General features: G+C 43.6%; 1 protein-coding gene across 5 annotated transcripts in view; it reads right to left on the bottom strand.

The window, feature by feature from the left end:
- Nucleotides 1-25068, bottom strand: part of LOC308063652 (sodium channel protein type 5 subunit alpha-like) — a 224945-nt gene that overhangs the window by 177725 nt on the left and 22152 nt on the right. For 3 of the 5 annotated variants that reach the window (XM_080386919.1, XM_080386920.1, XM_080386921.1), the window contains exon 1: nucleotides 95-25068. This exon is cut by the window's right edge and continues 22152 nt beyond it. In XM_080386919.1, the coding sequence (XP_080243045.1) occupies nucleotides 95-361 (267 nt within the window). In that variant the 5' untranslated portion in view covers nucleotides 362-25068. The remainder of the gene's footprint in view (nucleotides 1-94) is intronic. The other 2 variants (XM_080386918.1, XM_080386917.1) reach the window with 1 other exon arrangement.

The following is a 25068-nucleotide window of genomic DNA, read 5'->3' as shown; positions in this document are numbered from 1 at the left end:
GGCTGCAGAAAGATAAAAACCAGAGCCCCCAGAAGAGAGACAGCGTTTATGCTTTGGCAAGAGGAAGGAAGCAGGCTGGCTGGCCGGCGCTCACCTTACGATCATTGTAGAAAGGATCAACGTCCTCCAGTGGCTCCCCAATGAGCTCCGGAGGAACAGTCCCATAGATATCAGGCAGCTTCTTGCAAGCTTGCAAATCAAACTGAGGCTGAGGTTTCTCTTCTTCACCCAGCTGCTCTCTGTATTCCTGCTTTGCATTCCTTGCAAGCTTCTCCGCAATTCGTTTCTCAATAGCAGCCAAGGATTCAGGCGTGAACCGGTGGAAGCTGTTAGTACCCGGTGGTAACAAGAAGTCAGCCATCTTTTCATCCTGCTTTGTCTTTACTGGTCTTTACTCCTAGTAGTGGAAACAGCTGGAAAAAAAAAAAAAAAGTACCAAAGGTTAGTGACAGGAGCAAAGTAAGATGAACAAAGCCATCAGAATGAAAAAAATAAATAACTTGTAGGCTATCTACTATCAGGAAACCCTTTAACTATTTTTATGTGGTTAGCAGAACATCAAGGAAAGCAGAAATGACTGAAACTGTAATTTCAATTAGAAATCACTCATGATCAGAGCTAAAAAATCTTTATAGATAGACTGTGGAGTATTCCTAAGTTTTTTCTGTCACTTGGGATCCTAAATCCAAACTAAGGAGTAACTTAAGATTCATACAAGCTTAAGTTTCACTGGAAGCCACAGGGAATTGGATTCCTAACTCATTTTTGAAAATGCAGCTCTGGGAGTGGGTGAAAAATGTGCCTAAGTTTACTGCAGGGCAGACTTAAATCAGCCGATCTCTGTCCATATAATGCAAACTCTAAAAATGCCCCAGCTGTTCTATTCCAAATTTAAAGAGTGAAGGGTCAAGTTCAGATTCTTAAATCACATAGAAATTCTTCATAATCTCTGTCTTAGGCCTCTGCAACATAATTTTTATTTTCCTTTGGGGTAGGAAATAGCATCTTCAAGACATCTGTCATAACTTTTGAGCATTTTCTTCTCCACACCCTAATATCCGAAGGATGTTGGAAGCCCAAATGTGCCTGGCAAAGCCCGACCTTCATGAGAGCAATCCAAGCTTCTGAGATGCTGAATAGCCACAGCTGCCAGTTCATCACATCTGGAAAGCAGGCTCCTTCCATCCAAAACCAGTTTGAACATCTAACCCAAACCTGTGAGGTGTGACCATCTTGAGTTGATGGTGTTTCACTGTTAACACTTCCAGTCCCTGCCTGCATGAAAACAAGAATTGCCACATTGCTTCAACTTACACGAATAAAGCCAAGCGTGAAAAATACAGCAGAACAAAAAGCTTTCTTGTATCTGCACTAAACAACATGGATAGCTGTGAAAATTAATGTAAAACTACTGTTTGGAAAGGGATGAAGCTTATCCCTGTTCTAGTAGCCTGCACTAATCCAAGTTCACAGAAGCTGCATTTTGCAATTTAATAGTGACTTTGTGGCACGTTTTTCCAGCAAAAGAAATTCACACTACATAACAATTAAAACTATTTTCACAGAATAAACACAGTCCTTGCTTTTCTTACCACCATCAGACCATTCATACCAAATCAGAATATAAGCTGATGACAAACAAAATAGTAGATTTTGAGGTGGGCTACCCGATTGCATTTGTCGACGTGTGCAGGATACAAACCTTTGTTCAGCCGCAATTGTTGTTTTCTGCTTTCAGATGGTATTTGTCTATTTACAGGGGATAGTTCCAGATAGTTTGCTTCTATTAGGCTCTGTGATGACAGCATTTTTGTTAGCAAACACGACTTTAACTGGACTCTGCATGACAAATAGCATATTTATTGACTCAATTTATTTGAGTAAAGTACTCTTTCAAATAACTACTGTTTTTCCTATTCTGAATTCGTTTTAAAATGAATTCATTAAATTGTCATTGATCACAGCCTATCATACAGGAATGATTTACTGGAGCTTGTACATTATACTCTGCATCCCCGCTTGTTTGAACAAGCAGGGCTAAAATGAATTAGCCTTCCTGGAGTTTGGGTATTCTGACATTCTCCTTTATATTTATTGTCTTTATTCCTTTCCCCTCTCCCCCCACATCATTTGTTTTATCCCCTTCCTCCTGAAAAACAGGAAATTTGAAGCTTTCCCACAAACTGAGTTTTCTTATGCTTGACGCTTTATGACTCAGCACCCATGCAAGCAAATAGAATTTTGTTTTCTGTACTTTACATCAGTACAGGTGACCAGAGAATTCTGAGTTTTTTGTCACTTCCAGTTTTGTTTCTTCACAGTGAAACCTGTCTCAGTGCTGAAGGGGCCAACAAAAATGGTCAGTACTACTGGCAGGGCACAGACTAGGTCTCTCAACCGAGAGGAAATCATTGCAGGCTGGTAGTTGAGGTCCAGATAATTATGAATGCTGTGAAGATGGCAAATGAGGAATGATAGTTTGCTTTTTCTTATCATACAAGAATGGTGAAGTTTAATGTGAAATCACAGAGCAGCAGGTCTGAAACAACACCGGACCCACTTTGCACAAGGTGCAGGGTTATCCTGGCTGTGTTGGCTGCACATGGCAAGAGTTCACAAAGCCACAAGACAAATCCAAGGGTGGAAGGTCCATTAATGGTTTTAAACACCAAGGTGCCATCTCTGACTGAGAAAATTCCTCAGCCGCAGAACGTGGGTGCGTGCAAGAAAGACTGCTTAGGTTTGCCCTATTTTCACACTCTTCCTAGGCTATCAGTCTGGAGAAACCTGACGTCTGACCCGATGTACTTTTGTCCTTACATAGCACTAATGCGGACACAAGACAGCCTGCACTGCCTTGGCCAAGGGCTTGATCTGCTGCCGACCCTGCGGCCAGGCTGAGCTTGTGCAGATGTGGAAGCGCAGAGAAGCAAAGTCAGTACCATACAGCTGCAGGTGCTCGAGATCTGCATCGCGCCCACCACCTGCTTCCAGCACTAGAGAGCACGGGCTGAGTGACTGCCTCTAACCTACCCAGACATTCCCTCTGCTGGAAAACTGGTGGCAGCCACCTCTGCACCACCTTCTCCATAGAGCCAAACTGAGAGATGGGGGAAGTACTTTACTGAGTTGGTAAGAGAAGGTGTGGAATGTCTTTCCTAAGTGCTGCAGTTTGCTTGATCACAGAAACTGAATCTTTACTAGAATATTCAGCATCCTCCTCAGACTTCCTTAAAGACTTCTGAAAGAAACCATTCTGGCAACAGAACTCGTCAAAATTAAAAAAAAAACCAACAAAAACAAACCCAAACAAACTAGGGGATGGTGAGAGAGATGAAATAGCCAGAAAAATGTAATCAAAATGAGGTTTTAATTATTTTTTCTTTAAAAAGGGAATTATTTTTTGTTTAAAGCTATCTCTTATTAGAAAATTGAATCAATTTCAGACTGGTCAAAACCAGATCTTTTCAATTTTATCTGCAAATTCCAGAAAGGTAGCTGCCTAGGAACAACTGGAAAATCCTACACAAAGGTCATTAGAACTTTGACTACTCTTTTATTTACTTTTCCCTAAGAAAATTACATTTTCCAGCATCCTTACATTGCAAAATCTTGACATGTTTTATCTTCATAATGTGTATAAGTTAAAGTTCCAGATTTTAACATCTGTATATATTTAGCCTAATTCTTTTTTAATTCCATATACTTTCAGGAAATGGACAAGATAATTTTGTGGGTCTTTTCTATGCCTAATTTCTTTTAATCTATGAATTGCAAACATTTCTACAAATAGCCAGGGTTAGCCCAGATGTTTCTTAAAAGGGTGAGAAAGCACCACAACTTAAAAAGGGAAATCATCAATGACTGAACCAAAGAGCTGGAATGCCATTTCTTAAGAGATAATAGCTGTTGTGACTCACGTTTTTACAATATGAGCCTAAATTTTTCCATTCCTCTCAGGCATATTTTTGAAGTACAAGGCTTCAAACACATTATTTCTGTGATATCACCATGCACAGAATGAACATTTCCCTCTTGCTTTGTCAGTTAACATCGGTTCTTGCTGATAAAAATGTACTGGTTATGTAAACAAAATGTGCATATGAAAATAAAGCCCCAAGATGCATATTTTCTATGGTATGGCAACAAGTGAGAACACTACAAACAAATAAGACATTGCTAGTGCCTGTATTTATTCAGAAAGATAAATGCTGTTTTCCATTACAGTTTTACCTTTACTGTCATAGGCTTCAGCCGCTCCAGCTGAGAAGACCTTTCAGGTTCTCAGAACATGGCCTGCATGCCCTACAAGCCTTTCCCCGTGTCCCCGTGGGTGAGGGACCATCACCCAGAAGGCCACTTTGGGCACTAGGTTACCTGCAGGGGTGTATGTACAGGGAAAGTGGGTCCTGCTCATCTCCAGTAGCTGCCCTCCTGCTTTTGCATGGCCTTTGCAGTCACAAACCACCACATTAGCACCTACCACCTTATTGTGGCCCAAGATGATGACGTGAGCCAGCAGGGAGGTCCCATCCCCCAGAAGAAACAGGGAAAGCAGAGGATGAGGTCCTTGCTGTGCACTACACCTGGTTGGACACTGTCTCCAGAGAAGTCACGGATTCTTGCACCTCGGTCTCCTGCTTGCACAATGGCACAGGGGTCTTGCCTGGCATAGTATCAAAGACATGCGCGCATATATTTCAGACACTCAGCAATGATAATAAAGGAGCCAAGCTTGAACATCAACAATGTGAAAGGGGTGATCACGGCCTAAAGGTTAGGTGCCTCAGACGTGCTCGTCCTGAGTAGGATTGTATTCATTTAACCCTACTGACTTCCATAATGCTGCTCAAAGAAGCTGCTGCTGACCATGGGCTGGGGAGATGGACAGTAGCCCGTGACAGCAGGTATCTTTCCACTGCGGCTCTACTAGACTTAAATCTTACAAAATAACAATCAGGAGCCCTAAATTCTTTTGTTTAAGAAATGTTTATGACTAAATATAGACTTTGCATTCCTAACTGCTGTGGTAGCAAAAACAGCCATAAGGATGGGTTTCTTTTAAGTGTTTGAGACTACATGGAGCATGGTCATCATTCACCCCCCCCCCCCCCCCCCATCTTTTCCATATAATCTCTTTGGCATTTTCCTTTGACCTGCAAAGCACAGCAAAACATGAAGATAATAGGCTAGGGAGATAAAGAACATTACAATGACACATATAATTTAATGTCACTGGCCTAGATTCACAAATTCTTATGCATAAATTTACACATATGCACAAACATTTTACCATATTTTAAAAGACTGCAAGGTGACATGGGATTGCATGGAAGTTTTATTCCAGCCAAGAAGTAATGGCTTCATGAAGAACTCCTGTTTTTAATTAAGATCAAATAAAGACCTTCTACACAAAGATACATAAAGATCAAGAGGCTAAAGGAGTCTAGGTGACTTAGTCTTCATAATTTTACTGACAATCAACAGGCAACCTTTGGAGACTTATTTCACTTATATTTATACCACACTTCACATTCCACAGCTAGGTGGTGTCATGGGAAATTCTCTTTTAAATGAAAAATTTCATTTGCTGTTAATATGCACGCTGAGGGTCTGTGAGCTCACATCAGTAGAAGGGTGAAGTGAATAATACAGTCCTTGAAATTTTACACAGCACATTCATTACTTCTGCTTAAACTGATATCTGGTTTGTTTCTTTTTTCCAACAGGCATAATTTTGTCAAGACCATAAACAATTATTTTTTTGTAGCGCACGTTCCTAACACATATAATCAGCCACATCTCCAGCTGGCGTAAATCAGCACAGCTCTACCCATCCCAGGGAAGTCACAGCAGCTGGGGAAGCGATCTGTTAGGACCAGAAATATTCAGATAGAAATGCTCTCTTGAAAGACAGTACATTCACACCAGAGCACGAACACCAGAGAGCGTGTAATTGAGGCTTTAAAGAATGGCCTAGAAGGTAATGAAGCTTGCAGGGAGCTGGAAAACCCTGGGTTTATTTGCAACACATGAAGGTGATCTGCAAATGCTTCTTTACCCAGAGACACCTTCTTGGGTAAGCTCAGAGTTGAAGGTGCAAAAAGGGGTGCTGGAGACATCAACACCTGCCGGGGACCAAGCAGGCTACTGTGGCTGGCCCGCAGGGGAAAGGTTTTGTATTCTACAAAAATCTGGTGGAAACACTGTGATGTTTAGCTCTCAAAGGAGATCTCCTAGGAAAAGCACAGCACTGACATCAGCCCCAGACTGATGTGGGAGGAGCTGTGAGACAGTTCCTCTTGCTGCCCATGTCACAAGGCAAACCTGTGGGTTGACATGACACTGAATAACACAGACCTCCTAAAAGCAGCCCTGTTTGTTCACCATGCATGCTGACTAAGGGCAGGCACACATAATTAAGAGAACTCACTGCATTCACATCAGTGGGGAAAAAAAACAACACAAAATGTCCAAACCAAAATCTCAGAGTCACCAACCCACAAGCCTTTCCTCACAACCAGCAATGTCTACACTGTATCTTCTTTTAAATCCAGTTTAATGAGTTTTGCTGGCGTCTCTCTCATCAGAATCGCGGCATTCTGACATTACCAATGACTTATTGATAAGATAAAGTCTTCAGAAAGCTAACATGTGTTACAAGGAAATGAATTCAGAAGATTTCATCCCGATATTGAAACAGTATTTGGGGATTACAAATGTTATGCCAAGAATTAAATGCTGGCACTAAGTCTTCTCTTATGATAAAATATATATTTTTAGTGAGCTAAAAATATTCTGCTTTCTTTGCAGGTGTTTTTATTTCAAATTATGCTGCAACCAAATGACATAAATAAGCAAGAGGGAAGCAGCACATTATAGTTACCAAAGTGCATCTCTATATTTTGCTGAAAATTATAATTCTCTGCACCCAACAGGTTTTCACGCCTATTTTAATTAACTAGAGATTGGCCTCAGTTATTTTACTATAAACTGCTCAGCCTTCAGATCCAGGGGAAAAATTATTCTCCTTTGCTACTCTGAACCAACAGAGCTTGCAAAGAGCTACCAAGAAAGAGGAATGTTTTCAGCTCAGGATGCAGTCACTAGTTTTTGAACAAGAAATAAGAAATCTACAGGAGAACTCCATGTTGTGCCAAATATAATATACACTGCTCACACCATTAGGTGCTTTGAATGCTCACATGAATAAAATATAACAAATCTGGTCCATTTTATTCACAGAGTGTTTTGTAAAGACATTCTAACGGATACAGGAAGTTGTAAAACGGATATTAAAATATGTTCTGAAGCCATTATGGGTTAGTTATCCTGCTGAAAGAAGGCAGGTTTTATGCTGGCCACCAAAAGCTTGGCTGCATGCTTCTAGGGGAGAGGGAGCCATGGCTGGAAAGCTGTCTGATGTATTACCCTAATGTTATAGGTAAGGCATCACTGATCCTCTCCTCCATTTCAGTTATGGAGACACATTTCATCAGCAGGGAAAACCAAGACTTATAAAAGCCATCACCAGAACTGGCATGCTCACATTAAAAAAAAATGGATGAAACTCTATAAGCAAAGCCAGGGCCTCTTTCACAATTTTAGCATTGAATTAAGAGGCAAACATGACGTAACAACTGAACTTCATTGCTAACTGTGAGCAGAGCAAAATAGTTTTTCCTTCTTTCACGTGACAAAACCAAAAAGAGGCCGAGGTGTAGGGCCAAGAAAATACTGGATGTGAAAGCTGGGAAAGACAGACTGAAGTCATGCAAAGTCAAGCAGTGGGAGGTGGCAGGTCCCCTCCTGCACCCGCAGATAGGCGAGGCAGCAGGTCCTGCCAAGTCTGCAGCATCAGCAGCACGCTGCTCCACAGCCGCCATCCTTCACTGAACTCCACCCCATCCAGACTCCTACGGTACACCCAGCTTCCCATTCTTCTCCACCTCTATACCTTTCCTATTCATTAGCTGAGGAAACGATCGTATCCTCCCACCTACTTTATTCCAAGTCAACATAACCTTTCCACAAACCTCTCCCTGTCCACAGTGATAACCCTCAAGTGACACAGACATCAATCCCCTGTGATTTTGGCACAGCTACTTTATTCTCCTCTTTGTCCCACGCAATGCATCTCTGTCTGTCATGGTGGGTTCCCCCGGACAAGGACACAGGGTCACTCTTTGGTTTTGGATGGCGTGGGGTGCTAATGGATCCCCAGCTACTGGCAGGCATTTTCAGTGCTTTTGTAATAAAACACAAGGAGAAAAACAAAAAAGCACATTTTAGAAGTGCACTGGCAAAATTATCTTCCCTGGTAATGGAAGTGGAGCCTCACCCAGGGTAAATTGAACAGGGACCCTATCAGGGAATAGCTGGTTGCTGCTTGCTGGGGTATATTGAAGGTTTGATTCATTATTTAGTGCACTGTAAATGTGACAATACTATTTGGATAAAGCTAGCGGATCTTCCACGCTGATGGAAGAGATTCCCCTCCCCTGCCCCCGAGAGACAGAGAGAGATTATTGCTGTCCAAAGAGGAGGGATATTCTGCCCATTTGCAATTGAAAACCGCCTGGGTTTGGTTGCCAAGTTTAGGAATCAGAGCTAAGGGCTTACATGGGCTCTGGGGGTGCAATCCTCAGCTCACGTCAGTCAAAGGGAATATTTTGTCTAACTGCAATTGGCAGTGGGTCAGACCCCTGGCGTCACAGAGACAGAATTATTTAATTTCTGTCATTCCTTTCAAATACATTTACTTCAGTGTCTCAGCGCAGCTTCATGGAAAAGATGCAACGGATGCTGGTGCCGACTGACAGCGGTTTGATTTGAATTACATAATGCTCTAAACCATTATGTAAATGAAGCTGACAGAAGCATGGAGGCAGAGAAGCCAGGGATTTTTCATTGGGGTTTTGTTTTGTTTTGTTTTTTTTAATACCTAGTAGCCTTTAATGTTAGCACCAAGATTGCCGCCTTCTAGCTACTACATTTTGCTGGTAGGTTAGCTGGATTAAACTTATTTCTCCTTATGTTAACTAAAACCTAAACTGCATCTAAGCAAATGATGGGGAGCATCTAAAGAGTGGTCAATGTGGATGATTTTAGAGGTGTATGAGTGAGTCACATTACCAGGAGTGGTTTTGGCTGTGTCCCACTGATGTCAATGAGACTCATGCTTTTGAGAACCCTGTGGCTCTCCTGAATATTTCCCTCCTTCTCCCCTGTATAATTTCCTCATCTTTTTTACATGGGAGAATTTTTTGGAGTAAATAACACATTGCACAATTATTTTCCAAAAGTCATGACATTTTCTGTTAATTAGCAATAATATAATCATCCAAATAAAACTGCTGGGGACATTGCATTTACTAACAAGCTACATCCAAATATGCATTTGTGTCAACAACGCATGCTTGAGTGGTCAGTCATACTCAATTGGGCCTGAGGCACAGTGCACTGGAAGCATACAATAGTGGCCTAGTATCGCAAACCCTGTTGTGGCTTCTTGCTTAATTTAGCTTATGGGACCAAACAGTCAATGAGTAAACCAGAAAATAATACATCAAGTGGCCTGTGAAAGAGAAACATCTGATGATGGTATCAATGCAGGACGTTTTCTAAATGGAAAATGCACTAGTTCCGTAATCTGGGAACTTGTTTGCACTTCCTGAAAGAAAAAAAACACTATTCCTAAAAATAACTTTATTAGTAGTAACAGCAGTGATAAACAGCAATTGCACCAAGAAATCATCTAATATCTTGACCTTAATCCCCTCCTGTATCCAGGCTTCTTTCTGCACTGGACACCCACAATAATATACGAATACTGGGGGCAAGGTAAGAGCCACCAAATGACACTATGTCTAGGGTCCTAAAATGATACAGAAATGACTGTGCTGCCTCAACATTCAGATTTTTTTCCCCCTTTTCCAAGACAATTTCAACTGAAAATAAAAACATGACAAGAACATGAAAGGTTTTGGTCAGGTCTCCTAATTTTTAATCTGCCATGTACAGGGCTAATAATTCAAGTACTGCCTGCTCCTCTATACATTCACTTGCATCTTTATCCATCTTGCAGTATAGTTCCTCAGCTTAGATGGGTCAAATAAAGTATTGTAGAAATTTTTGGCTAAAAAAATATATGTATTAGATATGCAACTCTTGTGAAATAGCCTCATACTCAGGACAGAATGAATCCAATAAAATCTAGCTTCTCTGATGCATTGGAATAGAATAGCCAAACCAAAGAAATGCAGGATGTTAGACACGCAGGGAGAAGTAGACACTGTTAGGACATGAGTCATGTCTCCTGTTTTGCATGTCTACTTCACTGAGATAAAACTCTGCTTCAGACCCCAGTGAAGGTCCTGACAGTTCAGTCTGTAGGACACCTAAATTTAGGTGTTGATAGATACCTGTAGGTACCTGTGAACTGAGTGTCTATGCTTGCATGTCTGCATTTCTCTGACAGAGCAGGGGCACCTGGACTGAAATCTGTCCCCCCAAAATTCAAACCATTATGGAATACGAGCTTTTCCTCTGCTCAATTCTTCTCAGACAAAAAGGGACCTGCTACCTGCAAATGCGTGGTGGTGAAGGGATGGAGTATGGGACTGTCCCACTCCAGCAAGTGGCAAACTTAATACTTCTACAACAGCTTTCCAGCGCCCACAATTTCTTCGCAACAAGAAGTATAGATCTTCAGTTTCAACAAACGGCATATGTTTAATTAGTTAATCACAACCACATTGTTCCCAGAAATATGATCACCCAGCTTATCCTGACACTCTCAGACTCACTACGGACTCACAAATCTGGAAAAAAATAATTCTGTCTTATATTTTGTTTCTGCAAATGAAAGGGATATTTGAGATCCAGACTATGCTGATACATGGGCAAAAGTTGTTTTGGGCTAGTGTTTTTAAAAGCACATTGAAATATGTGCTGGTGGCATCCATGAATCCTAGAGGACCACAACAAAACAACCCAAAAAAAGAGCTGAAAATGCACAATCATCCTAGTTCACAGCCAATTTCCTACTCACGTCTTGGGCTTGTCTTGCAGTTTATGTCAAAGCATATAGTGATTTTAAAAGCAGAACAAGTGGGATGGCACAGTTCCTCTCTTCCACACAAATGTTTAGCCTGGCTCCAAAATATGCTTCCCTGACTCTATTTCCCTTCCAGAAATACTCCCAAAACTTGTAGTGCTAACTCCAGAAAAGCTGTTTGGAATCCCAGCTCTTTCCTGCCCATCTTTACTGCCAGAGAGAGAAGAGAGAAATGTAAGGGGTTAAGAGGCAAATTTGGATGATATTTCACAGATTCCCCTCATCCATGTCTCCAGGATATATTTCACAGTCTCCAAGGGCCTAATAGCCATCCTTTACATAGGATGGTTGTGTATTAGGTCCCCTTTATCTAATAACTATCTATGGTGGGCTAATCCAGTCTGAGGAGGGGGGCGGTTAGAGAGCAGCTTGGTGGGCACCTGGCAGCCAGACAAGGCTAACCCATCCCACCATCCTTTGTGGAAACTGTGCTTGCTTACTCGATCTCCAAGTCAGTGAGCTGCAAAGAAGTTACAGATGATGTCCTGGTCACAGCAGACCAAATTGCAGCTTTGTACTGCAGCCTTGGGCTTCAGCATGAGTTCTCCTACCTCCCCTTTCCACACACACCCTGAAGGGATGGAGCTGGCAAAAAGAGCTATGTTAAATGCTGTCACAAAACACAAAAGAGCCTGTCAGCCAGCCCTTAGGTCCAAGCAAGAAGAACATCTTAGCTTGAAAGATCAGGCCATTAAAAGTATTACTGATCCTCTCAATTCTTACAATTTATAATATTCCCAGATGAATCTAAATTAAACTGAAGATTCACATTAAGAATGTAATGGGAAATCCCACTCCACATACTTAACATTTACTCTCACAGTGGCTAACAAGAATAAGATAGTCCAGGACAGAGTTCTGTTGGTTTACCTTAACTCCTTCTCCTTACACACCCGAAGCAGAAACATCTCGGTGCCTGGTCTACTTGCATCTATTATTTAGGTATGGCCTGACAGCACAGACATCACTGCCTCCATTTCACTCGGTGCACACTGCAACGATCCCAAGAACTGGTGGTTTAAGTGTGCTTTGCTTTCTGCTGCCTGGTACAGGTAGGCAGCAGAGATACAGGTCCTGCTCTCCAAGTCCTTCTGATGTGGCTAGTGATGCCACCAGCTCTGGCCATCTCATACCTCACTCATCACCTCCTACTCCCTGCCCTGGCAAACCCAGACTGGATTTGTCTTTCCAAAAATGCCTCCAGACCCAGTGCCAGGACTGTTCACCACGCTGATCCCGTTCCTTGCTTGTTCTCACACCTCTGTCTTCATTTGGAAGCTCTGACTTAAACTAACATGACTACAAACCAAATAGAAATGTTTTACTGCGCATGTCTAAAAATAGAATCACAATCATCTATGCTTCCGTTACTTTAAAACTAAATTTATCAAGAGATTATTCTTCCGTGAGGTTTAGCACACGAGAAGTCTTACGTTTTAAAGTTCAATCATTTCACAGTTATTTATGAGCAGAAAATCTTACGGATTAATTTTATAAAGAAGCACAACCAGCTTGGGGATCAGATCTTCTTTTGGTGTAAATGGTCAGAATAATTCTGCAGCCCATCAAGACAGGTTTTGGCTTTTTTTTTTTTTTAATGTTGTTTGCCATGTTCACAGATAATGTGTAGCTGAGCACCAATACAATAAAATATAAGGGCAATAATTCTATTTCAGAAAAATCTTCCAAGTAACAGATAAGATGCCTACGACTGAATAAGGAGAAAGAAAAAACACATATATTTCACCTGTGGTTTTTTTTTTAGTTTAGTTTCTACACTAGACAGTTCTTTGAGTGCAATTGATTTTGTAGTTTCCTCTGTAGTTTCCAATTAATCATCCTCCCTCTTTGTGAAGACGTTTTACACAAAAACAGGAGACAGGAAAACATTTTAAAATAGGAAAATGTGCTTATAAAACCACAAGACTGGCATGGATACGCAGAAGCGCAGGTTCTGTATGAAGCCACCCTTTGGAGAGGGAAGGGGGAGCAGTGCTGCCTGCCGTATGTAGCAGCTGACTGCAAATTTCCTATTGAAACTCTTTCTATAGAAAAATGCTTTTCCAATAGAGAAGCATTTTAGTAAAGAGCATCTACTTTGAGATACAAATTTCTTTCTACAACAAAGAAGCCTCCAAACTGAAAAGGGAACAGATTTCTCAGAGAAAATAACTTTTTTCCTTTCCTTTCTTTTCTTTTTTTTTTGGGGGGGTGGTGGTGGGGGGAGGGGGATACTTTCTCTCCAAGAATGATGGAAAACAGGCAAAAAATCACCCTAATCACATCTCGTTGCTGGTTCTCCCACTGTCTCAACAACCTTCTGCTTCTGTTTTTAAAGTATATGAAAAAATTTGGAACTTCAGATAGTCATTTTGGTCCCAGTATAAAAATGTATTTTAAAATTATTCAGGTTTGGCCAGACAAATGACATCTTTTCAAAACATCTATCAATAAATGGGACCATACCTATTCAAAACCATAAAAACATGCTTTTCTTTTAAAAATAATCATTAGAATCTCATCCAAGCATAAACCTTTTGACTGAGGACAAGGATCTTTTGGAGCTTTGAATGAGTAACAATGGGATTATTACGAAAATAAATAAAAGATGAGCAAGCTGCCACTTAAGCTATGGATTTCCCACTGCAACAGCTTCAAAACTTTCTTGAAACACAACAAATTAAAAAGAAAAGGGAGGCAGACGATAAGGCTCTGTCTAACTGATAGCATGAAAACATCAAGCACTTTGATTCAGATTAATAAATAATGACGGCGTGTTATCCAGGAAACAGTGCAATGCCAAGTCTGTTTGATCTCAGACCAACTGTTGGGTAAAAGTATTCTGAAATGCTCTCTTGGGCAAATGGGCCAGTTGCATCTCATCTCTGGGACTTTGATTATTTAAATGGGGGTTTTATTAAAAGAAGAAATGTCATCCTAGAAGAAATTTTATACCATATCACCTTCCTAAGGGCAAACTCAAGCTTTACTTCACTTATTTGGGAGGCTGGGGTAAGAGGAGTGGGGGAGCTCAGAGCATCCTCTGTTATTGCCCATCTACCTCCTAAATCAAGATGGAAGCAATGGGAAAAGAAGAAAAGAGGGAGACTTGTGAGCCCTGTCCCTTGCATTTCAGGACTGTCCCAGAAAAGCCAGGAAATCATCCTCCCTGCAGTTACCATAGCAAGAGTTGCGAACCCCCAGGAGCATCTCTTCGTCCTCAGCCCTGCACAACAAGGAGCATTACTCTTATTTCATGGCTGGGAGCACATGTCAGCCTGGCTTAGGTGCACAGGGATGTTGAACATTCAGTGCCCCAACATACGGAGTGGACAACAATGTCCTCAGCACCCCTGGAGCCTTCTCCTAAGGTGGCTGCATGGCTGAGACGGCATGTGGTATGAGGAGGCTTTCTGGATGGACCAGCTAGAAAGTCTCCTCTGGCTCCAGCTGCCATACAACCCCTTCTGTTGCAAGCTGTGGCTCCAAGCCTGACTCCAACCCCTAAAGGACACCCCGAGCCTGACAGATGAGGTCATTGCAGTCCACTTTCAGACGGCAGAAATCGCTGCTTTCCCCCAGATCAGTCTGCCACAACCCACTTTATTTCCAAAGGAAAGTCCATCATCTCTCAGGCTAGCGCTCCCATTTCATACCCAACTCTTCTACAGCACAGTTCTCTCCCTGTCCTCGAAAATTACTAAAAAACCTCTAAGTTTACAAACATGCATTTCCCAGGCAGGTGCTTCTGGACCTGCTCAATTTTTTTCAGTATAGTCATTCCCCCCATGAAACACCCCACTGGACACATGGCTCTGTCCCTACCAAACAGGGCTTCAGCAGCCTGAGAGCTCAGCTGAAAAAAAACCCCAAGCACTAATGCAGGAAGCATAAAGAGATCTGATAAATGCTCCAAAGCTTCATCTTCCAATAAACATATGAACTATAGCAACTGCCAAGAATTATGACTGCATGACATTACATCCAGCTCCTTGCTCTTATTAAAAAGTAAGCACGGGTACCCGATGTGCAGATGGGCAGTGCCACACAATCTGCTCTGCTCCACACTCTGTTTTAATGGATGCTCATAGGTGGTCACAAAGCCAAAGTTCTCATCTTAGCACATGAACTCTGCAAACAGCTGCTTTTAAGGTTTGCTGTGTTAAATGGCCTGAAGTGAGGGATTTGGGACTTTCTGTCCATTTTTGTATGCTCTGAAATGAGATGCCTTCCAGTCTCCTTCCTCCTACAGAGAATAGAACAGACACTGATCTCTAGTTTTAAATAAAGAAAGGCAATTTGCACATTTTTTGTAACTGAAACTTAATATTTTTTGGAAAACGCTGAACTGATGAGCTGCTTTTTGCCTGCAAAGCATGAGAAGTGACAACATCAGATCTTCAGAAGAGTAGCAAGATCACCAAGATATGCGATGTTAAACTGGAGAGATCACATCTAGCAAGATGAGGATTGTTTCACATTCATAACCCCTGATTTGACAAAGTGTCAGTTTAGTAGGTATTGGGTGTATGGTTATCAAGATCTTTGTGTGATCACACTAGCAGCACTTGCCCTCAGTTCTCATAGCTAATAACAAAGAAATGATGTTTTGGAGACTGTTAACATTAAACTGATTTTAGTCTATCAAAAAATTTTGGCTCTATTGGCTGCAACCCTGAGCTGTAAGAAAAATATTCTGTGCCTTTTTAATAATAGTCCTGACCTATGTAACCTGAAATTTCCAAAACTACATCTGATCCAAGTGGGATAGGGGGGCAAAGAGGGATACTGAAAGAGCTGTAGGCAAGAAAAGTTTGAATTCGGCATCTTCTAAAAACACTGCCAAGTCTTACTGTGCTGTCCACAATCAAGATGCACTGCCAGTGTCAAAGTTGCATCCCCCAGATTTCACTTCTGGAAATATACTTCAGTCTTGTTCACCCCTGCCAGTGTCAAATTTGCATCCCCCAGATTTCACTTCTGGAAATATACTTCAGTCCTGTTCACCCTCACTCTGAGTAATAGCACTATGAGTCTTTGTTGAGACTGCTCAGATTTTCCCCTCACTTTTATACATGTTGTTCCTTGGTGCGCTTCTTAACAGAAATAGGGCAGCATAATTTATTAGAAGTGATGGTATTTTGATCTGTGACCATCAATAAGTCTGTGGCATTCAGACCAAACACTGTTATCAAGACATCCATTGAACTGGAAACAGCATTAGAGAAGAGACAGCTAACCCAGCGTTAATCAAGACTTGCTGTTCTTCCAGTATCTGAATATTGCCATCAGGCTTTCTGACAATACCAAACCTCTGGCAATTCCAGGCGATCACACACTGATTTATTCAGGTGGTCACATAGACAGGTGACTTGTGATACTGCGCTACAAGGATTACATCCCAGATTGACAGTTAACTTAATCATTTCTAGGGCTATGCACAGGGTCCAATGTTCACATCAGATTTTGCATGTCAAGATTCAAGAAACTGCAAATAAATAAGATCATCTAGTCACAAATTTGTCTTGCTCTACCAGCAGTAGAAATTAGACAAGGTACAGTATACATTTGGAGACCAGCCCAGTCTCCTGAAGAAGGCCTTTAGCAGTCTAGTGAAAATCACCGGTATAACCAGCACGTTTGCTTCTCTGCCTGACCACAAGACTCTACCAAGTTACAGTCCCAGCTAAAACTTCAGTTCAACCAGCATCTACAGGCTTTTAAATCTGGAGCTCAGGTTGCAGTTGTGATGGTCAGCTCTAAGAACAGCATCCCCATCCCCATCACAAAGAAATTGCAAGCCTGGCTCTTTCCTCCTTTCTTAATATTTATGCATCTGGTCTGGCAACATCCATCATCAGGGTAGCCTTAGTAGGTGCCTGAGAGGGATGAAATAATAGCAGTTGCAAAAATGAGGCACAAGACGGATGGGAATAAGGAGGGTGGGAGGGGGCTAGTATCGGGAGTCTTTCAGAGTTAGGTTATATGAGGCTGTATCTCTTGCAGCAAAGGAAGAAAACACACCACCACAAATTAGCAACAAAGGAAAACAAAGAGTCTGAGCTGCTTTCAGTGAGGGTGGGAGAGGGGTGGGAGAAGCATTTGGCAGGACCTTGTACAGAGTATACATTGCTGAGGAATCAAGGCCTGGGTAGAGGCATAAAGTACTTTGCAAGGCATCCTGCGACCTTTAGGCGTGGGCAGTGGCACGCCCCTGGACAGCACAGCGTGCACCCCAGTCTGCCACAAATCAACCCCACAAACATGGGGGGCAAAGCTATCCATCCCCAGCTGCCTCTGGAGAGCAGTTTGCCAAAAGCCAGCATCTCCACGCTCCCCGAGAGGAGAGGAAACGTCAGGCTTCAGCCAGGAAACTGTTTTATGACCCCGAGCCATTTTCTGGCTGCGGTAGGAGATGGTGGGGGTCCCCCCAGCTGCACACCTGAACTAGCCAGGGTGAAGGTGGCTTGGTCCCTCTGGGACGGCAGGCTCACAGGTAGCGACCCTCTTGAGTGCAGTGCTTCGTTATACACACCAGATTAATCCCCTCCTCCCAGACTTCTCCAAAACGGAACTTGGCTGAATTTTTGCTGCATTTTGCTGCATAGTCAGGGGCTTTAGATTAACACAGACAACAAAGCAAATTACTAATCCTGAAGACTGGGCATAGTACCAAGTGTTCCTTCACGATATTAAGTGCCCAGCTGAAGGGGAAGGGCAGGGAGGGATTTTCAAGTGCACACAAACTTTTTGAGCCTCTGAACTGAAGCCCAGCCCCAAAAATTCCCGTTGCTATTTTTCATTCTTTGCCAGTAGCACCCAGAGGCCCTGGATGAAATTGCTTTGCAGCTAAGCACAGGACAAACTGAACGAAGGGCAGGAAGGTGTGGAGTGATTTGCCTCTTCCACCAGCAAGATGGAAGGGATCCCAGTTCTCCCAGACTTTGCCCAGCAGCCCATCCTCTGCCTCCCCATGCAAGAAGTGCAGGGGCGCAACGAGCTGGGGTGAGACACATTCAGAGGTTTGAAAATCCAAGCAAACACCAGATGAAAATTCTTCCTCGGCAGGTGTGAACATAATCTGGTGTCTATCACCTCAAACAACCATGTTGCCCACCAGCTCTTCCCAGTTCCTCCAAATAGAGTTCAAAGCACTGATTTTGAGCCATAAAACCTCTTCTCCCTGAGGGTACTTAGAAGATACTAGACCTCGAGCACTACAGGTGCAGTCTCTCCAGGCTGTTGTCTGGAGCTCATTCCCCATCCTGCTCTGGAGAGCAGCCCTGTGGGCTCCAGCAATGCTTGTAAGAGTCAGGCATGTCCTGATGGCGGAGGCGATGGGGGTATCAGAGGAGCAGGAGTGTGGGAGGAGCGCCGTAGCCCAGCTGGCTCACTGGATTTGTGTGTGTGGGAGGCAGGTGTGTCTGCTTGAGAATTTGTACCCTCTTTGCTACACAAACAGGAACACTGAAAACTGAGCTAGAAATGCCAGGATAACCCAGAACCCCAAATCTTAGCTTCATACTTTTCCTTCACATTTCAAAATCCATCTCCCAGAACATGCCTTTATTTAGCCTGAAATTAAATTCCAAGTCTTAATAACCTTCACAGGCTTTAGCTATTTTCCTTCTTGCAACTGAGGCTGGCTTCCATCCCAGCACCCTTCTCTCAGATGAAAGGCTCCATTAAATCCAACCCCTGTTCCGGCACTCCTCCTGGATCACAGGATCATGATTAACAGAGTTTGCTCTCAGATGTGCACAGGGATCAAAGGGTCATCAGCTCTGTTGTACATGCAAAGTGGCAACCTCTTATCTGGACACCAAGCACAGCACCTCGTGGACTTCCCCACCTCCCAGAGTCTGTAAACCTGGGTTTATGAGCTGAGCTGGCAGCTTCTAGACAGAAAAATGATGCCCATTGCAAAAGGTGCTGATCAAATATGTATTCATGGCTGTGATGAGCATAGCCTCATAACCTTGATCAACTGAAATATTTCCTAGATTTCAGATCTAGGCTGAGGAGAAGCAGCAAAGTCCTCATCAGCTGCTCAAGGATTCAGAAGGACCGACTTGTTGGCTTGCCTTACAGCCCATCAACAAACCGTGCCTAGTCCATGGGGCTTGTCTCCTGGCAGGGAAATCCTGCTTTGGGCAAGTGGGTGTTCAGATGTGGGTAACCAGGAGTCACTCCTCACACATACACAACAGATTCCAGCAGCTGAGACAAGGGATTGATGCCACATCAGTGGGGTGACCACATTCAATATTGCAAGTGTAATGTAAATCAACAGTCAGAAGAAAGGAGAGCAGCATTTCTGTATGTGCTGCATCACTCGCAAATAGATACTCAGAACTTCTAGTATTAACTATCGCAGATGCTGAAAAAACCAGAATGTACAGAGGACATAGCACTAGTCCTTGCACTAGATTTTTTTTTCCCTTTTTAGCCTAGTTTTCTGAGGAAAAAAAGCTTATCTGATCATGCTGTCTATCTTTTAATCCCCTCTAATAACTTTCGAATCCATTGGCCAATTTCAACCACACTTGAGACAGAAGCAGGCATTTCAGATGATACATTAAACACCCACTCATCCTATAGAAATGAAGAGCTAAGTAAAATAAATCAATGGTAGTTAGTGTGCCCGCTAGGGTGTAGCTCCAACCCCTTACCCTTTCTGAGAGATGACAGTCAGCATGTCAATCGGTTTAGGGATGCAAATGAATCCTCAGTAAGCCGTGGCACACATTGCCACTTCACCCCACAAGTGGTCAGGAAGAGACTACAGGCTTGAAAGGGCAAGTTAAAGATAAACGAGCTAGATCCACAGGAAATGATGCTGAATTAGTTTTGCTACTCGCAAAGCAACGGGAGCTTTATTTATCCCGTCCAAGGACAGTAACCTTAGAAAAGCAGAATCAGTGTGGCTGTGCAGGGATTAATGTTGTGGCTTCGTCTCTTATCCTTTTCCGCCTTGAAATGGTAAAGTCTAAAACTTAGCTCCTGAAGAAAGAGGAGGAAAACAACACTGATAAGGTGAATTGATCCCTTAAAGCAGCACCGTGCAGAACAGTGAGACCATGAAAGATGTTCAGCTCTCCTTGGCGGCGTTCAGTTCTCATTTTGGTTCAGGGATAGCAACTTCATGCAAAGCCTCTGACCAGGGTGGTAAAGCAGCAGGGAAAGACTCCCACAGGATCCTGATTGTCGGGCTAAAATCCTACTCTCCTGAGAAGCAGCATATGGTACGTGAGAGCTACAAAAGCAGCCTCTGAATTTACACACCCTTTCAGCTTTATTTCCCTGACTACATGAACCACCTCGTAGATCTGCACCTAGAAACGGAACCTTGCTATCTTAGCAGGAGGTCTTGTGCACACACACACAACGTGCTGAAAGCAAGTTTTAAGCCAGGAGCAGAAATACATCCCAAACCCACGTGCCCTCGCTACAAATGGGTGCAGACAAGCACCAGACTAACAGAACTTTTTCCCACATGGCGAGCTCAACGTGTTTCAAAGCTTCCACACAAAAAAATAATCTAGCTCAGCTGCTATATATCATGAGAAATGGCTGATGCGCCCAGCACACTGGCAGACTGCCCGGCTACCAGCTGTGGTCTGATTTCTAACCCTGCTAAAAACAGAGATCTGCCAGTGGACACAGTGCATCAGAAAGTGCAGAAAACAACGCCTGCCTTCGGATGTGCCTGTGAAACCGCTACCACGGCCAACGAGATGCACACAATGCTGTAGGCAACACTTTAGGCAGCTGGGCTATCTTCCCTGTGGCTAGCAATGACCTGGCATCCTGGAAGTCAGTAGGAAAACTCAACCCTGGGTTCTGCCTGGAGGGCAAGAAGTTCAAAGGACTCCCAGACTGGCCTGTGGCCAGACTGAGGAGTGTTTAACTGGGTGCCTGTAAGAGGCATTTCAGACATTCCCATAAAAATGCCATTTCCATGTAAGTCCTACACAGGCAGGCTTGTTCCTCTCCTCTCCCAGTCAAGGAATGCAGCAATTATGCCCACAATGGGAGGTCATCTTCCCGCTCAGCAGCCAAGCTGCTTTCACATCAGCCAAGCCCTGGTTCTGGAGGCAGCTCTCACCTCAATATCAGCGCCTGACAGGCAAACCAGAGCTGCTGGCTTTGAAAATGAGAAGGACGAGGTACAATTTAGATGACTGGGAGGCCAAACTAGACTTGGAATTGTTTTTTGCGGTTGGCCGGTGCAGATCTGAAAGGTCCATGATCTCTAGATACCTTGTGCTCTGTCCCTCTCTCCTGCCCACGTGAGCACTTCCCAGGCAGCTGGTAGACACCCAGTCCTAGAATAAGGATTGGTACTATCTTAACTACAGCAAAGTGAACCTCAGCTGTAGCGTGATAGGTGTCTTCTAAGTACTGCTAGGAATATAGTAGATAATACCACCACTTGAGGCTTGACTTAGCACTTGGTCTTGATCAACACCCAGTTCAGAGGAGGTGGGGAAAAAAGTGTGACACCGATGTCATTTCATGCCTTCACCATTTCCCCTACTTGTTAAAGAGTAGTATATCTGCACAGGTGGTAACTGGTGCCTAACCTATGAGTCAACATGAGCTGCAGCTCCCAAGGGTCACTGGTTTATTGCGAGTGCAACAAATAGCCTTGGGTGTGCAGCGTTTGTTGTGACAAGCTGGAAGAAGCCCATGGATCAGATGGTGAAGCTGTTCTTGCTACTAGCAGGTACACTTGTCTTCTCTGCTGAACCAGCAGTGCACCTTCTTCTCCTTTTGCCCTTAACTTCTCCTCCTTTTTGACTACTTTTAAAATATTTTACAGATGTCGTGTGCTCATGGCTAAGCTCTCCAACACACTTTGAGCAGTTTTTTTGAGTCTGCATTTTCAATCTATATGGGGCTACCATCAGGGTTAGAGCCACTCATACCAACACACTTTGAATTCTCTGTCATTCCTACAGCACGGTCTCCACTTGCATGGCGAACTCCACGCAGAGAAAAAGCCAGGAAGGCCCCCAGGAGAGGTCTGTTTTGAGGACTGGAGAGCAAAATAGACCTTGGCTGAAAAACTCAGCATCCGTGAAGACAAAACCTTTTTTTTTTCGCTTTTTTTCTGTTTGATCACCTAAGCAGCACATCCTTGCCATCCTACTTCAGCAAAGCGCACAGTGAGAGCGCAGACACTCTAGGTTCATATGGCACCAAGGCAGAGACAGAGGCACCTCCAGGCAATGTCTGAGGTCATACAAGAGCACTGCCATGCAAGTTGTGTTCTCTCCACACCTGATTAACCACTCACATGCAGTTTCTGTTCATGAAAAGCCTGAATCCAGTGCTGTCTCTTGGGGAAGGAGGTACTCCTGCTTGGAAGGAAGCAAAAGCAAGGTGATGGGGAATGTTCTCCTAAGCAGAATTCAAGGCAGGAAGGAGTGGGGAAGGTTTTGGAGAGAAGAAAAAAAAAAAAAAAAAAAGCATGGTGGTGAAGATAGGAACTCTGGAGAGCTATGGGTGGAAATATCTTTCATCAGGCCCCTGGGACTGGAAGGTGCATGCTGGGGCTATCTCTGGAGGTTCAAAGAGGTGATCCAACAATTTCTTTGCTAGTGTACAGTGCAGGGCCAACTCTCTGCTGTGAAGGACTCTGGGCATGCAGTTTGCCATCAGCAGACACAGGTCTCCTCCCTGGAGAGACAGCCCTCTCCTCCAAAACTGCGACTCCCTTTGTCTCAGCTGCTGCAGCCTTTCCTTTGGAGGATGTCTCAGCCCAGCCCAAGCTGCCTTGAGACTGGTGGAACTGGCAGTAACTGCGGAGCTTCCCAGCCCAACTGGATCAGACCTTGGGAAACTGTCACAGCCCTCACTCCAGCCCCACGCTGAGTCTGTCCTGTGACTTCACCCGTTCTCCCCACCCGGAGAAACAAGTGTCGTGTCACATTCAATAGAAGCCAGGAACACTGTTTGGACATTCAAAGCGCTGCCATTAAAAAATAACTTTTAAAAATAGTGGCAAGTAACACATATGAATACCTTCTGTGACTTAAATCTAAACGTGTGCTTGTGCTCACAGCACCACACCGTAAAAACACTTTGTCATCCAAAGCTTTTACCTCCATTAATACAAAATTTTTGCCACTTCCAATACGAAATTGCCACTTTGGTGACAAAGAAGAGGTGTTCAGATTTTCAAAATACAGACGAGGCCCCTATGGATACTCAGGCATAAAAGTCACCATTTACCAAAAGAAGGTTTTCTCAGTCTGTAATTAAACAACTTGGAAAGCGACTGGCCTCACACCCAAGATGTTATTGCCTGGATCAGTGTTTTACACATGGAGGGGGAACTAGAAAACTGTACCAAATATAAAATGTTGTTGACTGTCAAGAAACCATGAAAAGCACAATAAGCATCACACATTCACTTTAGAAATTTGAGGGTGCAGAATGGGAAAGAAAACCAAAACTAGTAACACCAAAAGACACAAAACATAATTTCTATTACTCAATATACAGCTGTAGTAAATGCTTAAAGTGCTACGGATAATGTTAAGACCCGTTATTTTGACCATGGGAACAATTATAAGACAGAGGTGGTCCTGATGATGGGTGAGGATGAATGAGAGCTCTTTCCCTCACCAGCACTCTCTGTACTTTCTTCCACCTTCCTCTGCTTCATCGTTCCTTTGCCTCCTGGAGGCTCAACCCACCAGAGGAAGAAGATGGGATGGAGTAGAGCAGCCACGGCTGCAAGACTCCAAGGCTCAGCAGTGTGGGGAAAGGTGAGTCTGAGAAATCATGTTTTGTCCATTTCTAATTTGGATACTCTCAGGTTTCCCATTAGCAGCAGTGAGGGATGACTCACCGCTCACCAAATCCCCTGCACACCAGAACTTGGACTGAAGCACTCTGCATACACGCTGAGCCTGCAATGGAGCAAAAAAGAAACCCATGGCCTCCTGTGGTGATGGGGACCACAGAAGCATGTGTCCCTCCACCCATCCCTGGCATCCCCCAGTACTCTGCAGGATCCAGACTGCAGCATAAGGTAGGGCAGGCTGCTGGCCTAATTCCCCAATCCTCCCAGTTCACAGCGGTGCAATAAACCAGCTTTCCCAGCGCAGAGGATGGTGTCACACTGAGCACACCTAGGTCATGCAGTGCAGAGCCCTGTTAGAGATCCCTGGACTAACTCCAAATGAGTAAAAGCATCCATAGCATATAATACAGCAGCACATGACAATAGTAGGTCAGGTCCTAGAAGCAATAAACCCACATTAGCAGCGTATAAAACTATGCTAAGTAGCCTCTCCGGTTGTGCCCTGAAATAAAATAGCCTCCTCTGGTAGTTCTTTACTGCAACCACTTACACGAGCGCCTGTGATTTTTTAGGTGCACAGCAAAAGCTCTTGGGGCATGGACTGCCCCTTGGGCACAGTGGGATGAGGAGGGGTGATACAGACCCCCGCCAGCTCATGCAATCAGCCACAGAGAGATAGTGCTGCTCTTGCAGCAGGGCTTGCCCCCACCTGGTGCGTGGCTACCGGCAAGGGGCATGGGACGAGAGGCGCTGGGATCAGTGTCTCCTTGGGGTGAAGGGCACCCCTTTGACCAAGAGTACGGGAACCTGACTGCTTCTGAACTGAAGAAGCAGACACTTGAACCCAAAAGTAGGATCTAGAAATTGCCAAAACTAAAAGTACTCTGCTGCCTCAGTAAAACCAGTGAAGCACAGCTTTCCCACCAGCCCAGTTTATCATTATTATTGACATTTATTATTACTCCCAGGGCACGTAAGAAAGGTAGATGGTCCCTGCCACAAGGCTCTTACAAAGAGCCTAAATTCTTTATACAGAATCCATGTTTCTTCCAGGGGACACCATCCCACAGCTGATACTAGGATGAAAGGGAACGCAGCAGAGATTGCGCTTTTGTTACACATTTTTCCAGAA

Source organism: Falco punctatus (assembly GCF_963210335.1).
Source record: "Falco punctatus genome assembly, chromosome: 4".
NCBI classification, from domain to species: domain Eukaryota; kingdom Metazoa; phylum Chordata; class Aves; order Falconiformes; family Falconidae; genus Falco; species Falco punctatus.
This window is presented reverse-complemented; position numbering and strand designations above follow the sequence as displayed.